The sequence below is a fragment of the Manacus candei genome, unplaced genomic scaffold (genome assembly GCF_025592945.1).
Source record: "Manacus candei isolate 608988 ecotype Guabito, Panama unplaced genomic scaffold, ASM2559294v1 h1tg000043l, whole genome shotgun sequence".
NCBI lineage: Eukaryota > Metazoa > Chordata > Aves > Passeriformes > Pipridae > Manacus > Manacus candei.
In genome coordinates this window covers 219,379-243,864 of record NW_026138091.1, presented here as the reverse complement: position 1 = coordinate 243,864, position 24,486 = coordinate 219,379, and the positions used below count along the sequence as shown (strand labels likewise).

The following is a 24,486-nucleotide window of genomic DNA, read 5'->3' as shown; positions in this document are numbered from 1 at the left end:
GTTAGAAAGAGAATAAGCCTGGAAAATATGCAAATTATTAAAATGCTTTACAGACTGTACAATGGCTTCAGCACATCAAGGCATACTTACAACTCTCATTATAAGGCAGATTGAGGTCAGTACATGGCCCTAAGAAATAACCTAAAATAAATCCTGACAAAGAGGATATATAAAGAGTGGACTATAAGAAGTAACATATATTTACCAGTAAACAGAATAGGTCTTGTATTATAATGCTGAATAAGGAATGTACAGCTTATTTTGGTGCCAATTCTAATTTACTAGTCTAGTCGATTTTTAGCATCCCTGACTCACTTTTCAAACTCTTTCCTTCTCTAGCTTCGATTTGCTTCTCCACACAGCAACTTGTTGTTTTCCGCCAGGCAAACTTGACAAAATACAGTGTGACTGTCCTTCTCCTTCATTTTGTGTAACTGTCCTGACACTTGCCTCCTTCTCTTCTTCCTCAGCATTGTCTCTGGGTAAATTTTATCCAGGATCATACGTTCCATCAACAAGTCTCCTGTTCTGATTCAGAATACACTCTTCCTTCCATTGAAAAATCATATTTTTTCCCCTTTCAGAATTTGATGCTAAAGAACTGAAACTAAATCATTTAATATTTTAAATATACTTTAAAAATAATTATTTTTTTCTAGATTTTTGTTGTTTTCCAGTTTGTCATTTTTTTCATTAATTTACTTAATGTAAAACTACAGAAAAGAAGGATGAAGAAAATACAAACATGTTTAATTCTGTTATTTTGAATAACACCCAAATTTGAGAATATTAATCAGACTAGTTTCTAACAAAAAAGTTGGAGTTTTTCTTCTTTTTATCCTTGAGTATGCAAATATTTGATTTTCTATATCCAAGCTGGTCACCCAAGAACAGCAAGGAGTATAAATATACTTTTAGGATGTGATTGATCTATCATGGCTACACATATCTCTTTTGGGTTGAAAGGAACTGCACTTTGAATTCCTTTTTTTTCTATGTAGGGCTTCTGTAAAGGTAATTGGGAAAACTACCTCTTCTGCACTGTAGATGGATGTTTCTGGTCTTATCTGTCCCAGCAGAACTAAAGTTTCAGTGAGAGAAGTAAATAAAACTCCCAAATAAAACTTGTGATGAGGGATCACTTTACAATTGGTAACACTGGTGGTGGTGATCTCACCACCACCCTTGCTCCTTGAAAAAAATTGTGGAATTAACAGATATAAATTGGTAATAATTATCCCATTCTTCTAGTTACCAGTGTTCAACTGTAGCAATATGGGGGGTTTGGTTCTTGGGGAAGACAATAAATTGCAGCTGAAGCAGTTCAAGGCAGCTTTAGAAAAACCCTCTGTAATTCAGCAATAAACCTGGCTCTGTAGAGACATGCTTTCAGTGGCAATTGAGATGAATGTTTATGATGGTTTATGGTCTTGTTTTAAAGAATGAAGGTGGAAAAGGGATATTTGGAAGATACTTCCATTTTTTGAGTCCATGATAATGAATCCATACGTACAGTTTCACTCACATGAATTCCACTTTACCTTCTATTTGTGGATCCTTTAACTTAGGTGACTACAGTATTTATTGACTTCTGTGATGATATCATATTTTCACATAGTACTTTCTTGATATGTCTGCTTGAGATAATTTAAGCTACGGATTTCACTAACTTGTTTTTTATTTGATTACTGAAAAGATGTGATTTTTTCTTCATATGCTGACTTGCTCTCTTTCCAGTTAGTCCACACAGTTATCTAATATCCACAAAGTACGAATATTTACCTTACCAAGGAATCCCAGTTTTGCTCTTTCCAGCAACCTAATAGAACATTTGGCTTTTTTTGTACAATAGAAGTGACATTAAAATTTTCTCAAACCTTGTTTTATATATTGAGATTGTTAACTGCAATCTTTCTTTTTTCTCTCTACAATGGTAATGAAATTTAAAAACTTCAGTGGAGAAAACAAGATAATTAGTTGCAGATGTTCTTCATCAGGAAATATGATGAATTGGTAATTACTGACATAGACTTTGTCTTGAGGAAAAATATACAACGTAGTTACAGATGCCAAGAACACCAAATTAAAGAATGGCATCTTCTATATTGAAAGTAACACAAGCAACAATGATCTGATTAACCTCTGTGCCTCATATATTGAAAATAAAGAAATAATAAAACATCTTTAAATGATGTTAACATTCAGATATTGGCAGCTATTTTTTTAACTACAGGATAATTTATGTAAAACACATAGAAGTTTTTCAATTCTAAAAATGTAGAAAGTGAACCTATCTTTTTTCTAATTGAAGAAGTAAACCTATCTTTTTTCTAACTACTGCTCCTGGGTATGAGCAGTAGTTCCATGTATAAGAAAATTACTGCTAATCAAGAGCTCTGTAGGACTCTAGTGATTGTGATCAATAAAAACCATATTTACATCAAAATACAGCCTCATTAGCTATAAATTTTTTAACTGCCCACTGGATAGGTGGTCCAGAGGCTGATTCTGCTCAGAGCCCAGGCAATTCATGCACCTTTGTCCACATCTTGTTATTTAGTCCTTTAGGCATGCGGGTAGTGCCTGTGCAATGCTAGAGAACAGCACTGCTACCAGAAGGACAGTACACCTAAACTGGGACTTAGTCCATGACTTCTAAGAAATGGTGAGTTATCTGTTCTGATGACAAATGCATGCACATCCCTGAGTTATGTTTTGCCTGACCTAGTCACGTATGCATATGATCACCTTACATAAACATTACACAGCATATGAACTACAAGAAAGTTTTTTTCATTTAACTTAGATGACTCCACCTAACACTCTCCATGTGTCTCATAAAAAGCAAAGTTAAAAACTCAACAAATAAAGAGATATATTTATTTTTTAAAGTTCTGTTTAAAATATTTACTACAAGTCTGTGTCAGAGAAAGGTTTGCTACCTAATTTTCACACATAATTCAGAAACTGGCCTTTTGAAGTGTGACTGCCACTTTGAAAACTAAATCAGATTTGCTGATCTGGGTCTAGTGCTCTAAATGAAAGTCACATTTCAAACAACTCTTGCTGTCTTTGAGGTGCTGCAGAGCTCCTGTTTCTGTTTAAAGTTCACTATCCTGCAATATCTTACATCTGTCCCCTTTTACTACATTGTATCTACTGATAACCAAATAAACACATGATAATGTTCAGGACAGAGTATATGTGACAGCTTTGAGCTCTTCTGTTCAGGAAAGCTCAGTTGAGGATTACAGCTACCACCACTAGATATGAATGAGTCATATAAAGGGAAGAGGAAATAAAAATTATCTTTCTAAGGTAGTGTTTTAGTGAAATACATGCCCACATACAGACTATTAAGGATTTTCACCAGACATGTTTAAGTCTAATAAACAGCAAGACTCAGACTATAACTTAGTCTTTTTTATCACTCTGCATTTGCAGTTGTTAATGTCAAGAGAAATAGAAAACACGATTTTAATAATACTGATTCTCAGAAACCCTGGTGTATTTGCAGCCAACAATCCAGGCTTATATTATGCCTCCCCTGTGAAATAGAATACATACAGCCTCAGTCTTACCTGCCCACAGACACATCTGTCAGATCCACTGCATAGAAACAATTGAAAAACTTTCTGCATTTTACTGTACAATAAGAATTTTATGATTTGTATTTCCCCAAGATATTCTCACTCCCAAGGTTTAGAAGTTAAGCAGAAACCCAGACCAAACCAAATCAAACCAAAACTCCAAACTAGCTAATGTATAAAAGCTGTATGTTAAATATATATTTTTCCCTGGGTATATTTATTTACAGCATGTTTCCAGAACCAAGACAATTATAAAAAGAATAAGTAAATATCTGAACACAGGCAAACAACAGAAATCCAACAGAAGTGGAACACTTGCAGAGCATGATCATAATGGTCAGTTGTTGAAATACAATATTACTGTAACTTCTTAATGTTCCCAAAGTTTTTTGTGTAACTATTAATTATCATTCAATATTGCTAAACTAGATAATGTTCTCTCTTTCCTAAATTGGCTCTTTGTATTTGTCATGACAACCCCAAGGCAGCAACCACAATAAACCACTAAGCATGATCAGGGTACCATGACAGTTCACAATGTGTCAAAACCCTACAGGCATATTCTCCTCCTTTTACCCTGGTATCCCTCCTCCTGAAGCCTGCAGATGCAAAGAAATCAAACTCAATCACAATACTGGAAACACTTTGAAGATTTCAGCTTCTAAAAAGTCAATCCCTAGAGCAACCATCAATTCTCTGAAGCCAATTTGTAACTGAAAAGAATATGAATTTAAGAGGAAAATTTTTACTGCAGATGAACAGAAAGCCAATTAGAGCCCATGGGTTTATGGGCAACTCTTGCCCAGGCAGTTTTACCTCCATCTCAAGCCGGGATCACATACTCTGGTAAGTCATTCTTCCCAGTAAAGTAACACTGGGTGAGATCATGATGCCATAACATGACTCTAAGTGCCAGCACTTGCAAATGAGATTAAGATTGTTATGTTTAAGTGTCAGCAAAGTAGCCATGATGGTATTAAACTCTATGCTTGCCCTGATAAACTGATAAGCAATAGATAAAAGCAATTAACATCTTACTCTGTCAGGTTTCTGAATGTGTCAACTGGGCAAAAGCTGGAGATAAATACATAAATAATATGGAAGTGTCTCTTCAACAGGAAAGAAAGCAATTAAACAAAGTAAATAAAGGAACATCCCTTTATTCATCAACTATTTGACATCTCTAAGAAAAAAGAATATTATCATGTAAGAAAGCTGAGAAAAATGTAAACACTCTATCCAAGAGGATACTAGAATTCAGTTAAAAGCAAAACTTAACAGTCTTTTCAGCACTAGTTTAAGGTTGGTGAAACAGACCAGTTGCTTTTTTGCATAAATTACCAACAAAACTCTATAGCAAGCCATTTGTGTTAAACATTTGCCTTTTAATTCCTTAGTAAAAGGGGAACATTTTTCATAATTGTAGAGAAGTATTTCAACCAGGAGAAATGGGACTCGGTACACAGTGAACTAAGGCTACAGCATTGCATCATGCCACCCACGAAAATAGAGGTCCTGGTCATAAAAGCAAGATTTTTCAAAACAGGAAAAACATAAATCCTGCAGAAAATGATACCTCACTAGTTCTCCTCTCCCTAGGCAATGTATGTGCTTTTCTACTTGTAAAAAAAATAGTGGGACTTAGTTAAGTGTAGTGAAGAAAACTATTACAGCAATCATACTGTACTATACTTTGCAAACTTTGGTTTAGAGAAGCGATCTTCTCAGTCTACAGCCCTAAAATCTGTCATCACAAAAAATTGTTTATTAATATATTTTGTATATAGCCATCATAAAAAAATCTATGATATATCTGTTTCAGGCAGACATCTACCTTACAACTTGTACATTTACATTGTTTGACAAAGGCTGTGACAAGGAGAAATGAAAGAATCCCAGACTTAAGAATCAAAGCAGAAGCTAATTCCAGAGAGTCTTGTTACCACTCAACATCTACATCCTGGCTGCTCATAAAACACTGTCCCAGTTGTAGCCATGCAGCCTGCAACTCAGGCCACCTTTAGCTCTCTCCCAGGTACCATAGATATCTCACAGTTTGTCTGTAAATTGCCTGTGGGTAATCTGTCAGGAAAAATCTCTCCCCGGGTGCTAAACCACCTAAAAGTTTGGAAAGGTAATGAATGCTTCAGTAGACTTAAGCAGAGCACCCTGTAGTGTCTTGGCCTGTGTGATGAACTGAAAATTTGATTTTGCTTGCTAAAAGGCTTGCTGCCTGCACTATATTTAACATATAATCATCACATTGCTAAAAGTCTTGAAGGTATCTATGTAGGTAGTCATCTATTTTAGCAATACTGGAATGCAAGAAAATCATTTCACATTATAGAACTGAAGGTAACATCTCGTGACACCTCTTTTCTTTCTCGTCTTTTTTGAATCAATTGGTTTTCAGTGCTTTGTAAAGCTCTGTCTTATCTAACATTTCCATTTCAAGTCTTTCTTGTCCAAAATTTTATTACCAAAGTTATGAATAAACTATTTTTATTTAGAGTGAAATATCTATGCCTTATTTACTAAGAAAGTAATGTGTTCTAATGTGGGAGAGAGTAAATGGACATCTAAGAAAAGTACAGTTTCTTTAAAATTTTGAGTCATTTTTCAACTGCATTCAGTGGGGAGAAAAAAAAGACTACATTAATTAAAATGCAGTGACAACATTCCAGTGTTCATTATCCTTTTTTAGATCTTCTTTGAAAACAACAAAAACCCAAACCCCAAACAAACCCCAAGCATTGCAATCATATCAAAACACTTTTCAGCCAGAAAAAAATCAAGCATGAGAACTGTATGAGGACATTTTGCAAAAGTACAGGGGATAAAACAGCTATTCCTTTTTTGCACTTTATATATGTGTACAAGCAAGCCCATAACTGTTGAAATAGAAATACTTTAAAATATCCTTGCCCTCTGATCATGTTGAGTTTTGCATAAAGTTTTACCTTCTGTTTAGCCTCAGGAAGCCAATCAACTTGATTTGCATTTTTTTCTACAATTTGTCTGTTATTAGGTAGCTTATATACAACAATATGAACATATGTGCATGCAGTCATCACTAGAACTTCAGATACATGTGTCTTAAATTTTAAATATACATTAAAAGTTTTATTTCTTTTAAATTTTTCTCTAAATATCTCCTCTGTAATAACTGGATGGTATTTCATAGATATCTTTATAAAATATTTAAAAGCAAATCTTTTTTTGGTTATCAGAGAATTAATGATGTAGTAGAAGGAATTATTTATATGAATGATGTCTTCTTCACCTTTTCTCTCTACATTATCATATTTTCATTTATCTATTGATGAAATGTTCATATTAGGACTACTGTTTTCTAGGAGACTTGAATCAAAAAGGTGAATTTTACAAACTTCAGCTTTGTTATCTGAATGTGGTCATCTGGACTTGTTATGGAGAAAGGGAGAGATTCACATACAAAATGTTTAAGATTTTCTTTATGTTCTTCCATGAACACTTGCTGTAATTTGCAATATTGCCAATTCTGTGTGATCAGTCAATGAACCTCTGCCATAAAACAAAGCTCAGAGAAGACACACAAGGATGATGAACCCAAGAAGCTCAGGAAAGAATTCCAGAAGTAGCCACAGTTATCACATAGGAAGCTGAACTCACCTCAACACCAAGGGGACCAGTATGTGGCCTTTATTGTAGATAAATGGCTGCATCAGTTGAGGGTCAACTGGTTATGTAAATGGACTTCTCTAAAGTAATCTACAGAAAGCATTATCTTCCTGTGCCAGACAGACCAGCATGGGGGAGTTGTATGTGTGGCTCAACCCAACAGTTACAAATACTGGTCAAATAGCAAAAGTGACTCAGAAGAAAACAACAGCTTTGAGCTGACTTCTACCTATTACCAGAATGGTAATGGGAATTGTGTCCATTAAATGATTTCACTGTATAGTGTGATTGCTATACTGTGCTTGCATTGTGATTTCAGAATATTGCTGTATCACTTTTCTAAATTAAAATCCCAGATAATGTCAAATATCTTCAAACAAGTAAATTTGGTGCTAAACAATAAACCTTCCTCATATATAATATCTAAAAGAACTTGCCTCTGATATTCTGAAAACTCAGTAGTTGAAATTCAGTAAGTCTCTCAGATTTCTTCTATTCCTTAGTAACTGATGTTATTATGTAGGCATGAGTGGAGAATGTTAGTTTATGTTGGGTCTCTGCTAAAAGGACAGAACATGGGACCACAGTATGGATACAGTCAGAGTTTCAAAGCATCTGAATAAAACTACTGTTCCAAGGGACTGCAAAATGTTCCCAGGCATCTCAATTGCATTGGTAAACTCTTGGGAGTAACAACATATGAATGATTCAAACTCAAAAGCTTTTTCCATGAACTGAACTGAATTTCTGTTGAGTTGAAATATGCTTCTATGGTAGTAATGTCATAAATGACTCCCCATAGCTAAAAAGTACCAGGTGGCAACTTCTCTAGCACCTACTGCACTATTTTCAGTCAAGACAAAAATTCACACTGGGACTCAGATGAGAAATGTCTGTCATCAGTCATACTTTCCATCAGACCTGTTAATGTGGCATGGCTAACCACGTTGGAAAGCTATCCCCCCACTGTAAATTTTGCTAAACAAGATCCCAGGAATGCCTACAATTTTAGGAACTTTTAATTCCAATAAATAATCTGCATCTTGATACCTAGATCCAAGGAGATTCCTCCTCCAGGATGGAACTATCAATCTATATAGCTGAGATTCCTCTATCCTGACTTTGGAGTCTGACTTCAGATGTCCATCTCAAAAATCAAGCTTCAAAATCCAAACCAGTAAACTTCTTTTGAAGTGAAAAGATCTAAACTATCAAAATTTGACATAGAAAGTTGGCATTTTTGTGTAATTTTAAAATATTAAGAAACCTAGATATATCATCCCATCCATACAGGGCTTTGGAAAGTTTTACCATGAGCATGACAATACTTGGAAACTCTTTCACATTGAGGTCAATATATTGAATGTTGTCTCTGGTTGATCCAAGTGAAAGTAATGTAACTTTCCCTTCAGTTCTTACACTGTAACACTTAATGCAAACAACAAATCTATTTCATATTAAATAACTTAAAAATTTGCACTAGAAAGCCTACCTAGAAGGCTAGTATTTCATTCTGCTGTGTGGTATGACAGCAGAGAAAGATATGTTTTCTCTCCGAAAGAACTTACAAACTACGTATTAAAAAAGAGGCAGTAAATTCAGAGGGACAAGTCAGAGATGACTTGTGACAACATGTCACCATGACAACATGACAGATAATTGGCTTCAGCTACATAATGCATAATCAATTTTCCTGATAAATCAACTGGAATGGGAGAAGACAGACATCACAGCCACCTGCGTTGACAAACAAACAGCAATCCCAGGGGAGAGCTCAATGATACACTTTTATAGAGTAGAATCTAGAGCTTACTGAGTCTGTATTCTGTATTGTGTGTGCTCTCCTTCAGTGCTTTGATTGCTGCCTCTTCCTTTACAGAGTTGTGGACCAGCAACATAGGCCATACTCTTATGTCAAAATAACATTGTGACTATAAACACAGAAAATACAGTCCTCCTTTTCCTGATTAACAGTAATGTCTTCTTTTCAGTAAAATGAAGTACTTTGAAAAGTGCTTTAAACTGCAAGCAGGAAAGCAAACAAACAAAACAATGGTAGAGATATGAACAGTAATTGAAACTGATGGGAATAAAACTAAAATATGCAAACAGTAGCTACTAGTGTTATAAGTGAAAAAAACCCAACAACAACAACAAACCAACCAAAAAACCAAAAAAATCAAAACCAAATGAATCCAGGATAAGAAATGTAACAAGACAAAAGTAACCTCCAGATTTCAGTAATCTTCTACAACAGACTGACATATCAATTAATTAAAAATATGTGTAACACTTAAGTAAAAGCATTGTATATTAAAATAGCAGTGAAGAATATAAGAACAAATATATTATTGCAAGGCACATGAGCTTTCTGACCGCCATGAGAATTAACCATGCCTGTTTGTGTTTACGGAGATCTGGGCAACTGCAGCACATTCTTCTACAGCCCACCAAGAGCTGTAAGTGGAAACTTGTTACAGTTCTAGGGTAAAGGTAAAATCACATGCTCTGACCAAACCTACACTACTTACACTTCCTCCCATAGAAAAGTATGTATTTAAGAGAGAGCAAGTTTTATATGTTTAGCAGACCACAGGATGCTTTACTGGAAATATCTTCACTTGTCCCAAAACATGTTTCTTTTTGTTCTTTATTTTCAATTGTTAAATATTTATCTTCTTTCTAATCATCTGGTTCTTCACACTTCTTCCTTACCCTGTAATTATGCCCCACTGTGTAATAATGTCTTTTACTACATAAAATACAAGACAGAGAGCAATGGAATAAGAAGCCAGTTGATGCTAATAATTTGATATTGTTGGGTCTCTAAAACATCTAATCTGAAAGATGGACATATCTAGATGAAAAATTAATATTTTGCATACATAAAAAGTAGATATAAGAAAGATCAAACAAAAAAAACTTATGAATGACAAACTTTCCTAAAGGTTTTTTCTTTTGATGGTTTTTTTGTTTTGTTTTAGTTCAGTTTTTTCTGGAGTTTTTTGTGTGTGGGTGGGGTTTTTTTGTGCTTGTTTTATTTACCTAGATTAAAAGGCATCTACAATTTAATCAGAAAAAGAAGAGAGTTGCAAAATTCATTGTATCACTACCCAGGTAACTTTTAATGGTCTTACTACATATGAATGAAAGAACAATGGTGCAATTCAAAGGTCAAGTGAAATTCAAACTCTACAGAAGGATCATATTCCCACTTCTGTCTTTTTCCAAACATAAACTAATTTATATTGCAGCAGCAGGAAAATGTAGATGCAGCACTGAAAGGCATGTTCCTTTTAATGAATTTCTTTTAACAGACTCAAAGAAAATGGCTCAAAGAAAATGAATATGTTGTATTTGAGATATAGTGTTTACAGTTCTAACAGTATAGACTTTCTCTCTGGCATTTCCTTTGGGAAACTTAAATCAAGTTAATCCTTGCCTTAGTATTATATTCCATCATTATTTTATAAAGCATTTATGCATTTTCAAGCCAGTGACATCCTTGAGGCACTGAGGAAACTCAGACTATAACCTTTGGTGTAAGCTTTTTCCTCTGATCTGTCACTTACAATATCAGTATGCTTTCCAATTATTCTTAACTCCAATCTGCTGTAAGCATGAAACAAGTGCTTAAGTAATATTGACCTTTGAAATAATTCCTTTTCTTTCTCGGGGCATGTTTGTTTCTTCTTCTAGCAGACAACTATTAGCAATTTAATAAACCAGAATTATTGGCTGGGGAAACAATTACAACGAACTTTCTATCCACCACTCAAAATGTCATGTATTTGTGTATATATATATAATTACAGTATTAGAAGAGTGCAAGAGTGTTATCTAGGTGCCAATAGCAGGATTATTGTTGTCTGTAAGCTGAACTTTTACCAAGTTGAGTGGTTGAACTAACAGTTAGTGTGTTTCTCTTAAAACATTTAATTAAGTGCAATATACAGCTTAGTGTGACATTGACTATTTCACTGACTTAGAACTAACCCATAAGTCTGAGGAGTTCACAGGTATATTTGGTAATACAACCTCTATAAATTCCCAAAACCAAAGTGGAATGAATAATTTTCTCATTAGCGTGTTAGATATGCCTTATCTAGAGCATCGAATCTGGGCTGAACAGAGAATTAGAAGTAGAAATGTCCAGACCTAACAAGTGCCACCTGTCATTCATAGTTTTGTGTGTTGAAACTCAGAATAAATTATGAGGGGGCACCTCTGTCCCACTTTCATCCTCCCTGAGACATCTTTCCTGTAAACTTGGCATCTGTCTTTTCAGTCGGGAGAACTGTGCCATTGAAACTTCCTTCTCCACTCTTCTCATCCATCTCAGTTCATGTCCCTCCCCCAGAGCCACCAGTCCCTGTTCCCACTGGTGTGTCTCATCCTCCACCTGCTTCCAGACTCCACACTAATGACTCATCATTATTTCCCCCCCTTCCAGTCCTTGGTGCCCTTTTCAATTTAATTGTTAGTTTGTTCTAGTCTAGGAACTTTTCCCTTTTGCACAGGGAGAGCTTCCTCCTCTGCCTTCCCTCATTTCCAGCAAAGGTGTTGCGACAGCAAGAAAGAAAGCCTCCCAGCTTCACTAAGCAAAAGCTGTTCACCACAAACACAGCATATTTCTAAATACAGAAATAAACTGAATCTGAGCTGATTTATTTTTTCACACACCCTGGGATGGATGATGTTCTTTTATTCTTTCAAAGGAATTTGCCAACTGCCTTTTGCCAAATGAGTTATTTCCCAGTCATTAAGTGCTGGTGGCTCTTCTGTATTCCTCTTTTCTGAGAAAAATGCAAATTCCAGAAGATTAGTAAAGGAAAGTATTTAGAAGTATCATTGCTCTCTACAAAACTATACATTAAATCTTTGACATGGAAAGATTTTGTCCCACCTGTTTTCTGGTGGTAGGACTAAGGTTTTTCTCAATAATAATACAGAGGAAAAATGTTACCAAATCAATGAAAATCTCCTCTTCTCCCCAAAGCATAGTTCTTTCCAAATCTAGATCTTCCTTCTGTGGCTTGAAAGCCTCCTTACAGAAGATGTGCCTCAGAAGCAGATGGGAAACCAAACAATCAACCAACCAATCAACAACAACAAAAAAAAAGTAGAAAGCCAGTGGTGAATTCTAGAAGAAAACATAAGATATAGGAAAGTGCTTCTCAGGTCCTTTCTTGAAAGAACATGGAAGCTGCTTTTAGATGTGGCGTATGCAGAAGAGGGAGAAAGCCTCTGGTGATTAACTTTTCTTCATTTGGTGGCTCAGAGAGAGAGGTCTGAAAGCTGGATATTTTCATCTCAGCACTCAGCCCTGTTTGTAGCTCTATGTGTGTGAAGTATGCTCAGAGCACAGGTGTCTTGGGCACTGCTGCCCCGGTGCTGGCAATGGGGGGCCGCACAGGCCCACAAACAGGCAAAGGAGGAGAGGAAGGAAAAGGGAATGAGAAATGCAGTGTGGACATCAGAGAAGGAAGAGGAGGAGGAGGTGGTGCTCCAGGCACTGGAGCAGCTGTCCACACTTCAGCCCGCAGAAGACCCCACATCGCAGCAGAGAAACATAGGAGGAAAAACAAGCAGTTGAGAGGAGCTATTATGGACTGCCCCTAATCCCCATTCCCCAATCCCTTGTGCCACTCAGGGTGGGAGACTGGAGGAGTTGGGAGTCAAGGAGTCAAGTTGAGCCTGAGAAAAACTGTGTGGGTGTTATTTTATTATTTTTTCTTTGTCTTTGTTTCTCACTGTCCAGATCTATTTTAATCAGAAATAAATTAAACTCATTTTCTCTAAGCCAAGTCTGCTTTGCCCACATGGTAACTGGTATGTGATCTCCCCACCAGTACCTTCACCTATAGCTTTGTCAACCTATTTCCTCCCCTTGTCCTGCTGAAGAGGGGGACTGAGGAAGCTGCTGGGTGGACTGTGGCTGCTGGCCAAGGTCAGCCCGCAGCGATGACTAAGCCTCTCAGTGGGCCACTGAGAGAGGGGGCCTAGCTTCAGGGTCCTCGCTCTTTCATTCCAGTAACATCTAGTGAACACAATCTAGACCTTTCATCGTGATATTGATGTACTGATTTTAAAGTCTTTTCCTCTCCCAGGATGCAACAGATAAGGACCTATAAATCACCATGCTGTCATCGAAAGCAGAGCTACCCATATGGAATGGTGTCCATGCCCAGTACATATATAAAAATTAAAAAGGTTCTAAACTTAGATATCATCTATGAATTGTTTCCTGCAAATCCTTACAAGCACTACTACAGCTCTAGGTTCCTGATTTCCATTTTTCAATTTTCAGTCTCTCAAATCAATGCATTGGTCCTGTGTCAGTCCAAATGCCATGGGAAAGTGTTAGAATGCTTGCAAAGCTCTGCCAGGACACTGATGCTGTGCACATAACAGCATTACCGTGAGTGAGCAGCCACACACTTGAGGACCAGGACGCTACACTGTTGCCAAAGCATACATTTGCCAGTGATACATCTCCCCAGCTGAAAAGCATTGCTGCTTTCTCTTTCTACCTCATGATTTAACAGAGTTAGCACAGCTGGCCAGGCAGCAGATCTGCCAGCTGGTTGCCTGTCAGAAGGTCTGGAGCAGAGGCAGAAGTTTGAACCGCACAGTGAGATTTGCTGGCCCTGTGGCAGGGAAATGGGAAATGCAGGCCAGAACATCAGTGTCACTCTGAAAATACAGGGCTGCACAGTCATTGGCAGTGAGAACAAATCCAAATTACTTTTCACTTTGCAAGTTTATTTGTGAATGAACTAAATCCCGGAGACTTTGAACTATGGAGTTTGGGTTAAACCTTGACAACGGAGAGGAATTTTTTTCCTTTCACAGACATAAGTAAGACATCTGTGCCAAGGGTGTCTGATGCTTGAAAGGGTCGGGTGATCACATAAAATGGGTTTGTAGCTTCAAGCAGTACGTCACTGTCTGGTAAATCTCTGATTCTTATAAATATTGAAAAAGAGCTGAGGGAGTTGAGCTGAATGCTCATGGAGCTTTAGCAATCTGAGAAAGGCTAGAGGTTTGCAATTGTGTTTAGACTTCTGCCTTTTTCTTCCCACATGTAGTGAAATGTTCTGAGCATAGACTAAATTGTTTCTGCTTTAGAATAAAGGTATTTGGCTTAAATTTAAAGAAAAGACATGCACAGCTTATTCACATGAACAAAGTTATGAAAATAAGCAGGATTTAATCTTTGATATAAAAAAATGTAAATCATTGGAAGTACAGCTTCATTCTAATATAGGAGAAAAATAAATATGCTGATATTTTAAGGCTTTCTCTCTCTCCTCTCCTTACTGTAACCCTTCTAAAATACCTCTTGATGTAGTGTAAAGAATTAAGATAACTGATGAATAAAAACCAGCAATTTTATAAGATGCTGCATGATTGCCAAGTTTGACAAAATATAAAAAAAATGATGTTTTCCTACAGAGCTCCTGTAGAAGATGTCTACAAATATGTTCTATATCTTGTCTAAAGCCATAAAGCAATAAAAAATGTTAAAAATTTAAGCACATTAAGCTTAAATTTATGCTTATATGCTGGAATTCTAAAACCTAAACTCAAAAACTCTAAAACTTCTGCCTAGATCAGTGAAGAATTCCTGAAGGTATCTATCTCCTTAGAGAAAACAAATGTGGTTTTTCCATGAAAGAATAGTGTTGTGTTTGCACTTGATTAAAATTAAATAATTAGTTTTCTTTCCAGTTATATGCAGTGAAGTATGTTTTTGTTTATTATATAGCACAATTTTATTTTACAAAAACACATACTAAAGTTCTATTTTAAATGAAGACACACAGCATGTTTAACATCTGCCACCATATTCTTTAGTATTTTGCTCTTTACATTTTCACTGTTGACTTTAAAAAGCTGTAAAAAAACGAGTATTAATACTACCATTTTTCAGAAGCTCAAGGTCATGCAGCCACAGCAACTGGATCTGCATACAAAGTTTCCTGTCTTTGTTGACCATTAGCTTGCACTGATCCCTGTCATCAAGCAATGGCATTGAGATATCAAAGTATTATAAACTGTTCTGAGTGGCTCTATGTCCATCAGTAATGTTCATCCAGGCATATTACAATGTACTTTAGGTGTACATCTACAGATATTACTTCTTATCAAGAAAAGGTGTTTACAGAGTACATAGTACTTGTAGCGATTGTTTAAAGATCTATCTGTTAAAAATATAGATAGATAGATAGATAGATATACAGACAGATAGATAGATAGACAGACAGACAGATAGATAGACAGAGTAAGTAATGATTTGAGATATCTTGTACAAAAGACAGCAAACTTAGTAGTTATTATCCCACTAGAAGATACAGAATAACCTGCAATAGTGTATTATTATTGTATGTAATATCAATTTCTCCACTCAGTGTCTGCTGTGCAAACATTTTATAACTATAAGAAACAAGAAACAAAAAGTTTATGTGGGAATAAAGGTAAATTGAAACCTATAGCGGGAAAGGTGTAAACTTCACTAAGCAACAGTGTACAAATTAGATTTTTTCATATGTGAGAAACTGTCCACAAAATTGTACCTTGAAATCTCCATAATATCTGGATTCTCAATTTTGAACACATAGCAGTTTCTCCTTGAGTTTTAGCTTTATTGCAAGCCTTGCAGTGTATTTTCATAAAGCAAAATGCCATACTTTACACCCTTTATATTTAAAAACCTATTTACATTTGCTATTAATAACACTAAGAGGTGTTATTCATGCTTAATAAAGCATTTTTTAATATTTTAGACTATATGTCTCATGAGCAATCTACTCTATGTTCTCTTTATGGTTTTAGCATTTCAAATACTACTTCTAGATAAGCACTTCTAGAAGTATATTTTAGGTCTTAGATTAAGAGCCAGAAAGGCCAAACCAAATGTATGGTGCGTTTTTGACTAAATAACTGAGTTTTATAATTAATTACAACTGTGTAATTAATGCCATGTAATTAAAATGCTGAACCAGTGCAACAGATACTAATTGAAAATTTTGTTTTTCTGAGGTCATCCTCTACAGTTATCCCTTTCACAATAGGCAGAAGTACAAAGTTATGCAATTCACAGTAATTACAAGAAACTAGAAAACATTTCAGAATAATGTAGCCCAGTGATTGAAAATTCAGCATGTATTCAAATAGTTTTGGCTGCAGATTTGACAGTCTTAATGCCTATTATTAAAACTATGGTTTAAACAAGTAATTGTGGTGTTGGAACTCAATGGAATAAAATAAATTATTTTATTAATTTTGTTTCTGATCTGTGACAAATTGCATTAAGTTGTTCCTTTAGCAATTTTTTTATAATTAACATAAGAACAATGAATCATAATATAGAAGTATACTGAGGAAAAAGTCTAAGAGGAAGGGTTTTACTCAGTAACGAATAGCTACATAAACAGTTTCCAATCATCAGGAAACTAGGGAATTTAGGAATGGATAACACACTTTGTAATTATTCATCAAGTTTTGGATGACCCTTTTCAATTAAGCTGTTTCTCTAAACTGAAGCTGGATCTGCTTTTGCAATTGTTATCGTGCCCCAGGAAGACCTTGTGCCAAGAGAAGATGTACAAAGAACCTCCTTCCCTTGCTGTCCTCCCTGCAACATGCTTAGTGAAAAGCTGAGTGCAGATTTCCACTTCTTGCTCTTGCTCAAGGCTTTGTGCATTTGAATGACATGCAGATGTTGATAGGGATTATATCTCTCAACAGAATTCTTTTGTAATTAACAGAATGTTTGGTCATTATTAATTATAAATTCAAAAATCATAGAATATTAGAATGTTTTGGGTTGGAAAGGATCTTAGAGATCATCCAGTTCCAACTCCCTGCCATAGACAAGGGCATCTTCCACTAGACCAGGTTGCTCAAAGCCCCATCCAACTTGGTCTTGAACACTTCCAGGGATGGGGTATCCACAACTTCTCTGGGCAACTTGTTCCAGTGCCCTAACAATCTGATAAAACTGAAAAGAAAATTTAGGAATTGAAGTATAAAAAATCATCTGCATACAATAAACTTCCATCGACAATTGTTTGGAAGTCCAAAACAGAACAAATATTGTATCTCCTTATTGATAGTTAAGAATTTGGTTGTTTGCACCTATTTATAAAGAGAACATCTAAAATTAAGGCCTCAAAATCACTTGACAAAAACTTTGCTTTTAAGGAAATAATAATGGCAAAAGCTTGTTTCACACTTCATAACTGAACTGTGCTATTTTCCCCTTTGGAAGGAAATAAACAGTGGTTTTAAACATGAAAGTTTTTATTTTTCGTGCATTTATACTGGAAGTGAAAACTAACATTTTTTATTAAAGAATTTAAGAATTTTTTTTAGTTCATGGAGAAATTTCAGGGGGAAATATGAAAGCCTAGTCTTTTGACTGGATTGCAAGATTTTCCACTGTTACCTACATGGGAATTAATTTTTTTTTTTTCCAAGTTTCAGCTTTGAAAATAGTCCCTAATGCCTAGGTTAAGATATTCACCTAACCTACTGCTTAAGTTGAGAGAAAAAGACCCTTCAGTGACAATCCATCCAAGCTATTTTAAGAGGGGATTATCTTCAAATGGTGTACCTTATTTTCTTCGATGAAAGTGTCTGCATCATAGCTCAACTGAACTCCAGGTTTTTAGGCGACTACAAATCAGGTGAGGTTAGTCTTGTCCTAAAAAACATCTTAAATTGGGAAAACAGGGTTTGTATTATGTAATTTCAAGCAAGGTATCTAGATACCTACAGGCAAGGTATCTAAGCCAAGATGGCTTTTTAGGTCATCTTTTTAGTCAACAGAGAAAGACTGATACCTTCAGAGAGCCAAGAGGTGAGACTGACTCTAGCTTACACTGTCTCTAGAGCAGAGACAAAACCATTAGGTTCAACATTAAGATAGGAAAATCAGGAGATGGAGTTAGAAGAGCATTGAATGAGTTCTAAGATTTATACCCTTTCTTGTTGAGATTGATACATTTCTTTCCAAGGAAATTTTATTCTGTTCTTTTAAGAAAGCATCTATTTATAACCTGTCTTAATGTGCTTTCCAAAAAAAGAAAACAAACTTAAAGATCCCAAACAATTTTGAAGTAATAGCATAGACTTCTATAACCAAATATTAATAGTGCATTTTTCCATGCTCAGCAATTCTGTCTATATTTTTCATATTAATATCTTCCATGAAAAATGGTACTATTGCAGACTGCAATATTACAGTTGCGTTGGAGAAGTCATGTTGAAAATCCAGAAGAAACTGGAGATTAATCATACATTGTGTATTGAGGAAGTGTTTTTCCTTTGCATAGGAAATTGAACACTGCAAATCATAGACAAAAATTTATAATATTGGTCTATTGAAGGAATTTATTCAGAACCATTCCACAGTGATTCAGATAGTGAGATGCAGTATCTTCTAAGAATGCAGTATAAAGAATTTCTTTGTGTTCTCTTAAGAGCACAAACTTTCCAGAAAAAAGACTGGTTTAAGATGATGAATTTTTTTCACAGACATGGAGGACAAATTCCCTTCTTGCCAATAATAAATCACAGTATTTTTTTCTTTTTGCTTTTTGTTACTTTAACCAGATTGTGCTTGTACTTTGATTATTTGCTATATCTCCAAACAACTTATGATGATGGAAATATTTATCCAGAATTCCTTCTGCCAGTTCCCCTATAAATATGATAATCTATAGCTGAAAAATAAATTACTAAACACATTACATGATAAAAAATAGGTTCTATAAAATAGTTTCTTTACTCTGTGGTACATCCCAATTTTCATTAATGTTTCCCCATTAATGTATAAGAGTTCAATTTTGGCCCAACAGCTTTCCATTATCTGAATAGTTTTGGTAAAAAAAGATAAATGACCTATTATACTACAAGTGAATAGTTTACTTCTTTTGTTAACCAGATACAATTTTTATTCCACCTTACATAAGCAATAGCAACTCCTCCGTCCTTCTATTTTAAGTCATGACACATATTTGTCTAAGCAAGAAAAATGAAATTACCTTCCTTCCAAATTTATTATTACACACCTTTGTATCAAAGCCCAATTTAAAACAAGGTTATGTAGAATAAATATAGCCTCTCATTGCTTTCCTCATTTTGTCTATTGCTGTTCTAGATTTCAACTGACAGGAGCATTGAGCTGGCTGGGAAGCAAAGTAAATGCAGATGGAACTATGAATATATTATCATTATCTTTATTTAGCTGTACCATCAGACTGCATAGAAAGAAATGACAGTAGTTTTGTACTTTTGATTGGCTGAGACCTCACTTGTAGTACAATATTCATTGACCCTGAAATATATAATGTGAAGTAACCTCAAGATGCACAAGCTTCTATGGGCAACAAAATATCAAATTCATGTAAGGAGGCTTCACATTTAAATTACGCAAAAAACCAAGATATTTTGAACATACATTAGGGCAGGATATGGTCCTTTGAATGTTATTCTCAATGCTCGTACCAGCAGCAACCGTCATCTGAAAAAGGGGGCAACAGAGATTCTGCTGAATGGAACAGAATTTTGTACAGTGCTACAGAATATTTAAATTACACCATACCAACAGATGAATGTTATTAGCACTCAAACAAGCTGATCTAAGAGAACACTAATGTGGCTCAACTGAAATTCACATAAAGAAATTGAAAGTATTGTTACATCTCCTGGCTCATGAGGTACTGAGAACAACCAAATAGTAACTCACTTTGGTGTTCTGCACTGCATTGACAGAAGTGGACTCTGAAGTACTGTCAAACAGTCAGATAAGTATGGAGAAATAATCATAGTTCCAATGGCTGACTTTAATCTGAGGTCTCTGCATAAAGAAAGACAATTACCTGTTTGTGAGGTTTAAAGAAAGTAGGATCTTCTCCCCCAAATTAAAACATCTTATGGAAAGACATCAAAGGAAATTAACTTATTATGTACAATTTACCTATTAAATTGATAATTTTTTCATGCTGTCTCAGACTTCTTTGTTGCACTAAACAATCATAAGAGTGGAAAAATAGTAGGAAAGAAGCTATGTTAATTTAAAAATCTGGAAGTCCCTTCAGCTATCTGAAGAATGTATTTTAGCACTGAATGTTACTTTTCCTCTTTTTTCATGACTTGTTTGTTTATTTTTGCTGAGCCCAGCATACAATTCTTCTTTAGAAAGACCTTATCTAGTAGGCAAACTGACCAGATGATATTTCTTCAGATTTCAACATTTACTTCAGAAGAAATTAATAGCACAAATTTTCAAAAAGTTGCAGATGTAAAAAACCAACAGTTCTAGACTAAACCTTTAAACAACTTCTTTCCATTGTTGAGAGCATATGTAACAATACATACAATGTTCATGCTAATTGTAGTTGAGCTTTATAATTTCTCAAAGTAAATATTGACCTAAGCTTAATTTTTGTGACTGTTTACCAATTCAGTAGAGTAAATCTGGTATTTAGACCAGACAAAAAGACAGTACTTTTTTATTCAAGTATTTTTGATACTACAACATAACGTATGGAAAATGCAACATATTGTAAGTGTTTTATAATGAATTTACTGTTATAATTTATGAGGAAGTTAAGCCTGACTGTATTATGTCTTACTTTTGCATTAAACAAAAATGTACACATTATTAGTATATTTAACCACATTCACAGGCATGGATCCATGTCCATCCATCTACAAACCACATATTTCCTATGATCTTCACATTGTCAGTTATAACAGTTTTTAAATATTTAAAAGTTTTAAACTCTCAATATTTTAGAGGAAAATGATGCAATCAGTCACATAAAAAAGAGTAAATTTTGAATTTTAAGCAAAATTCTCCATGTATGCTGACAAGTTCTTAACTTGCTTCTGTCAGATTTCTCTTCTTTAGATTTACACCCTTAAATATTTAAAAATATTTTTATAATTATGCTTTTTATTGCTTGAGGGAGCGGTTCTTTGGTTTTTGCTTGTTTGGTTCATTGGTTTTGGTTTTTTCTTGGGGTTTTTTGCTTATTTTTTTTCTCCTTAAAGGAGATTTCATTTCACTTCACTTTGAAAAGAACATTTCCATGCAAGGTAACTTCATGGTTAGTTCACGTATCATGTTTAGATGTATCTCTAACACCACCATTGCTCCAGAATTTTGTAAGGAAAATACAGCCTGTATAATGTCAGCATGGCACTGTTTTAAATAAACAATACTTCAACACAAGAAAACACACACACTATAAACTTTATCCGTATGTCTCATAGATGACAGTTTTTGATAATTTTGCACTTACGTGTAAAAATGTAGATCTACTGTATACTTTTGACTGCTGCATCTGAGCTCTATTAATTGAATAATCTTTGCTGTCCATCACTGTTAACAGCAATATTCTCTGAATAACTTTAGGCTAAGTTTTCAAATTATCTTGAAACAATATTCCCCTCTTTCCTCTTGTAAAATTGTGATTAAAGACCTAGTGACAAAAGGTATAAAATTAATTTTATTGAATTCAATTATACTGAATTCTAATTAATTCAATTCTAGCAGCTGATAGGTTTAAAGTCCAGTATTTTGACTCTTCAGGCCTACTATGGGAACTTTACGTATTTGGAAACGAGAAATCCCTGATATTTCAATGCTGTAAGGCTATCTCCTTGCGGCTGTGATAACTTCCTATCCAACTAGACTTAAAGGACCTAAAGTGTCAAGAGTAAGGGAAGAGGAAAGAAAAATATTCAATAAAAAATAAAAAATTGGTGCATTAATTTTAAAATTGTTTGTCTTCAAACTATGCATGTTGAGACAAATACGTTGTATTGTCATGAAGATTTACTCGCAATCATTTGAGACACAAAATCTATGAAAGTTATGCGGTGTAAGTACTGCAGCAATTCCCATCTCACACACATTGATAAAATATTTATTCCATTCAGGAATACAGCTAATAGTATAGCATCAACTTAGTACTTTGTACCTCAGTAACTATAATTTATTAGAACTAATATTGATGAAGCTTTCTATTACAGTTTGGACTTTCTCCTTCAGAAAATATGTATAAATTAAAGTTTATCAGAGGAGAAAACAAAGTTAACAGGGAGAGAAAATTCTGAAAATTAATCTCTAGAACATGCATATATTTTTGCTTGGGATGAGAGTTTCAGCTACTATTTACTATGAAGCACATGCGGGAGAGGGGGCAGATTCTCAAGGCGTATCCTAATGATGGACTCAGAAATGTCTCCAGTCTCCTTTTTGTCTCTTTGGGTTTCTACATAGAAAAGCCTTGTGTGAGGCTGTGATACATCTGAAGCATTTCCAGAAAGTGCATCACTTATGAAATTCCATCTAGATGCATGCACAGCCAAACTACAACTGTTGGAGTTCCCAAGACTGCATCAGAGAGTAATCACAAATAACGGCCCACATATGCACCAAACTGGCCTGTGTTTCACAACTAGGTGAAAATAGTGCCAAAGAACATATGAGACTATAATTTCAAGTTTCTGTGGAAGGACTACAAGTTTCAGTTAATTCTGTAAATTAACCTATGAGAAACAGGTGAAAATTCATGAGGTCTGACACCGATATTCCTGAGCTTACAACATATAGCAATTGCAATTTTAACTGGTTAGTTACACTGGGCTTTCAAGTGATCTTGCCATCCAGGTCACATGAAACAAGCCATATTTTCCTAAATGCCAACATCATTATAACCCAAACTTTCTTAGTAAGTCCCCAGTCAAAGCTCTAATAAGGCAGGAACTCCTGCCCTCAGTTATGACATGAGCAGTACAGCTCTAATTTCATGGCTATGTCAATAATAAGGACAGGGAATAAAAAAGAAACTCAGGTTTTATATAGAATTGTATCAAAAGCTACTGAAAAATTGAAAGATATTCACTGAATAAATTTAATGTGTTGATACACTGAAGAAACCCAGAATCTTCCCCAGTTCTTTTTGACTTCTATGATTTAGGTTTCTGACAAGTGGAACCTACTTAATAGAAAATAATCATAATCCTACTCTCAGGAAAAAAAGTCTCCCTCAGAGTAATATTTGTACATATATAGGCACACACACTTTACATAAATTAATAATTATTATATGCTTCATGATGACAGTCTGAAGAAAAAAAAGTAAAAAGAAATAACAGAAACCACCCTCTACAGCCATCTATACCAACAGTAGCTCTCTGGTATGTATATTGACCTGTACACACTTAGCTTTGTCCATGGGAGCACTCCCACTGAAGTCCAGGGACCTACTTATCACTGCAGAGTTAAATCTACATGTAAGAATTGGCAAGATGTATTCTTTAAAACCCAATATGTAGAAAGACAGACCTTGCAGTCTGTATGATAGACTCGTCACAGAACTGGTACGTGGCATAACAAGGTGAGATGATACCTCATTAAGTGAGCATTTTAAAGAGAAAATAAGATTCATATTTATTTGTTTACTTGTATCACACTGACTGAACTTTCTAATTATTCTTTGATTAATCCCTTTCAAAATATTTAAAGATGTGAATGCAGAAAAGCACCATAGTTAAAATAAAATCTCACAGTATAAAATATTTACACTATTCTCATAGGAAAAATTTATTATAACAAATAAAGATTCAGAACAGTGATCACAGAAGCAGAGCTTGAGTTCATGTAGCCATTAAAACATCTCAAGATCATGCCTTTCTGCTGTACTGAGGCACAGAAATAATTCAGGCAGGTATTCCATCATTAAAAATTTAGTTAAAAAAAGAGCCTAGAAAGGAAGTGTCTGAATAGTTCTTAGGCAAAAAGGGAAAATATTTCCTTGTCTAATTGTCCAAATTTCCTCCACATAAAGTTTTTTTGGACTACAAGTTATGTTTTTTTATTACAAGTACAGAAAACAAAGAATCACAAAATCATCAAGGTTGGAAGAGACCTCAAGATCATCTAGTCCAACCATCACCCCTAAACCATATACCCAAATGCCACACCCAGAGGTCTCTTAAGCATTTCCAGAGATTGTGACTTCACCACCTCCCTGGGCAACTTTTTCCAATGTCTAACCACTTTTTAAGTGAAAAAAATCTTTTAATATATAATCAGAACCACTCCAGGAATGGCAACCTAAGGCCATTTCCTCTCATCCTTTCACTAGAGACATGACAGAAGAGACAAACCTCTGCCTGGCTACAACCTCCTTTCAGGTAGTTGTAGAGAGTG

The 24,486-nt window shown here is 35.0% G+C and overlaps 1 protein-coding gene across 17 annotated transcripts in view; it reads right to left on the bottom strand.

Annotated features, from left to right (window-relative positions):
• The window catches only part of PPFIA2 (PTPRF interacting protein alpha 2), a 329,493-nt gene that overhangs the window by 134,163 nt on the left and 170,844 nt on the right, over window positions 1-24,486 (bottom strand). For 10 of the 17 annotated variants that reach the window (XM_051795708.1, XM_051795691.1, XM_051795696.1 and 7 more), the window contains one exon: window positions 19,720-19,782. The exons of the other annotated variants lie outside the window; for them this stretch is intronic. In XM_051795708.1, coding sequence (XP_051651668.1) covers window positions 19,720-19,782 — 63 coding nt within the window. The remainder of the gene's footprint in view (window positions 1-19,719; window positions 19,783-24,486) is intronic. 17 annotated transcript variants of the gene reach the window in all.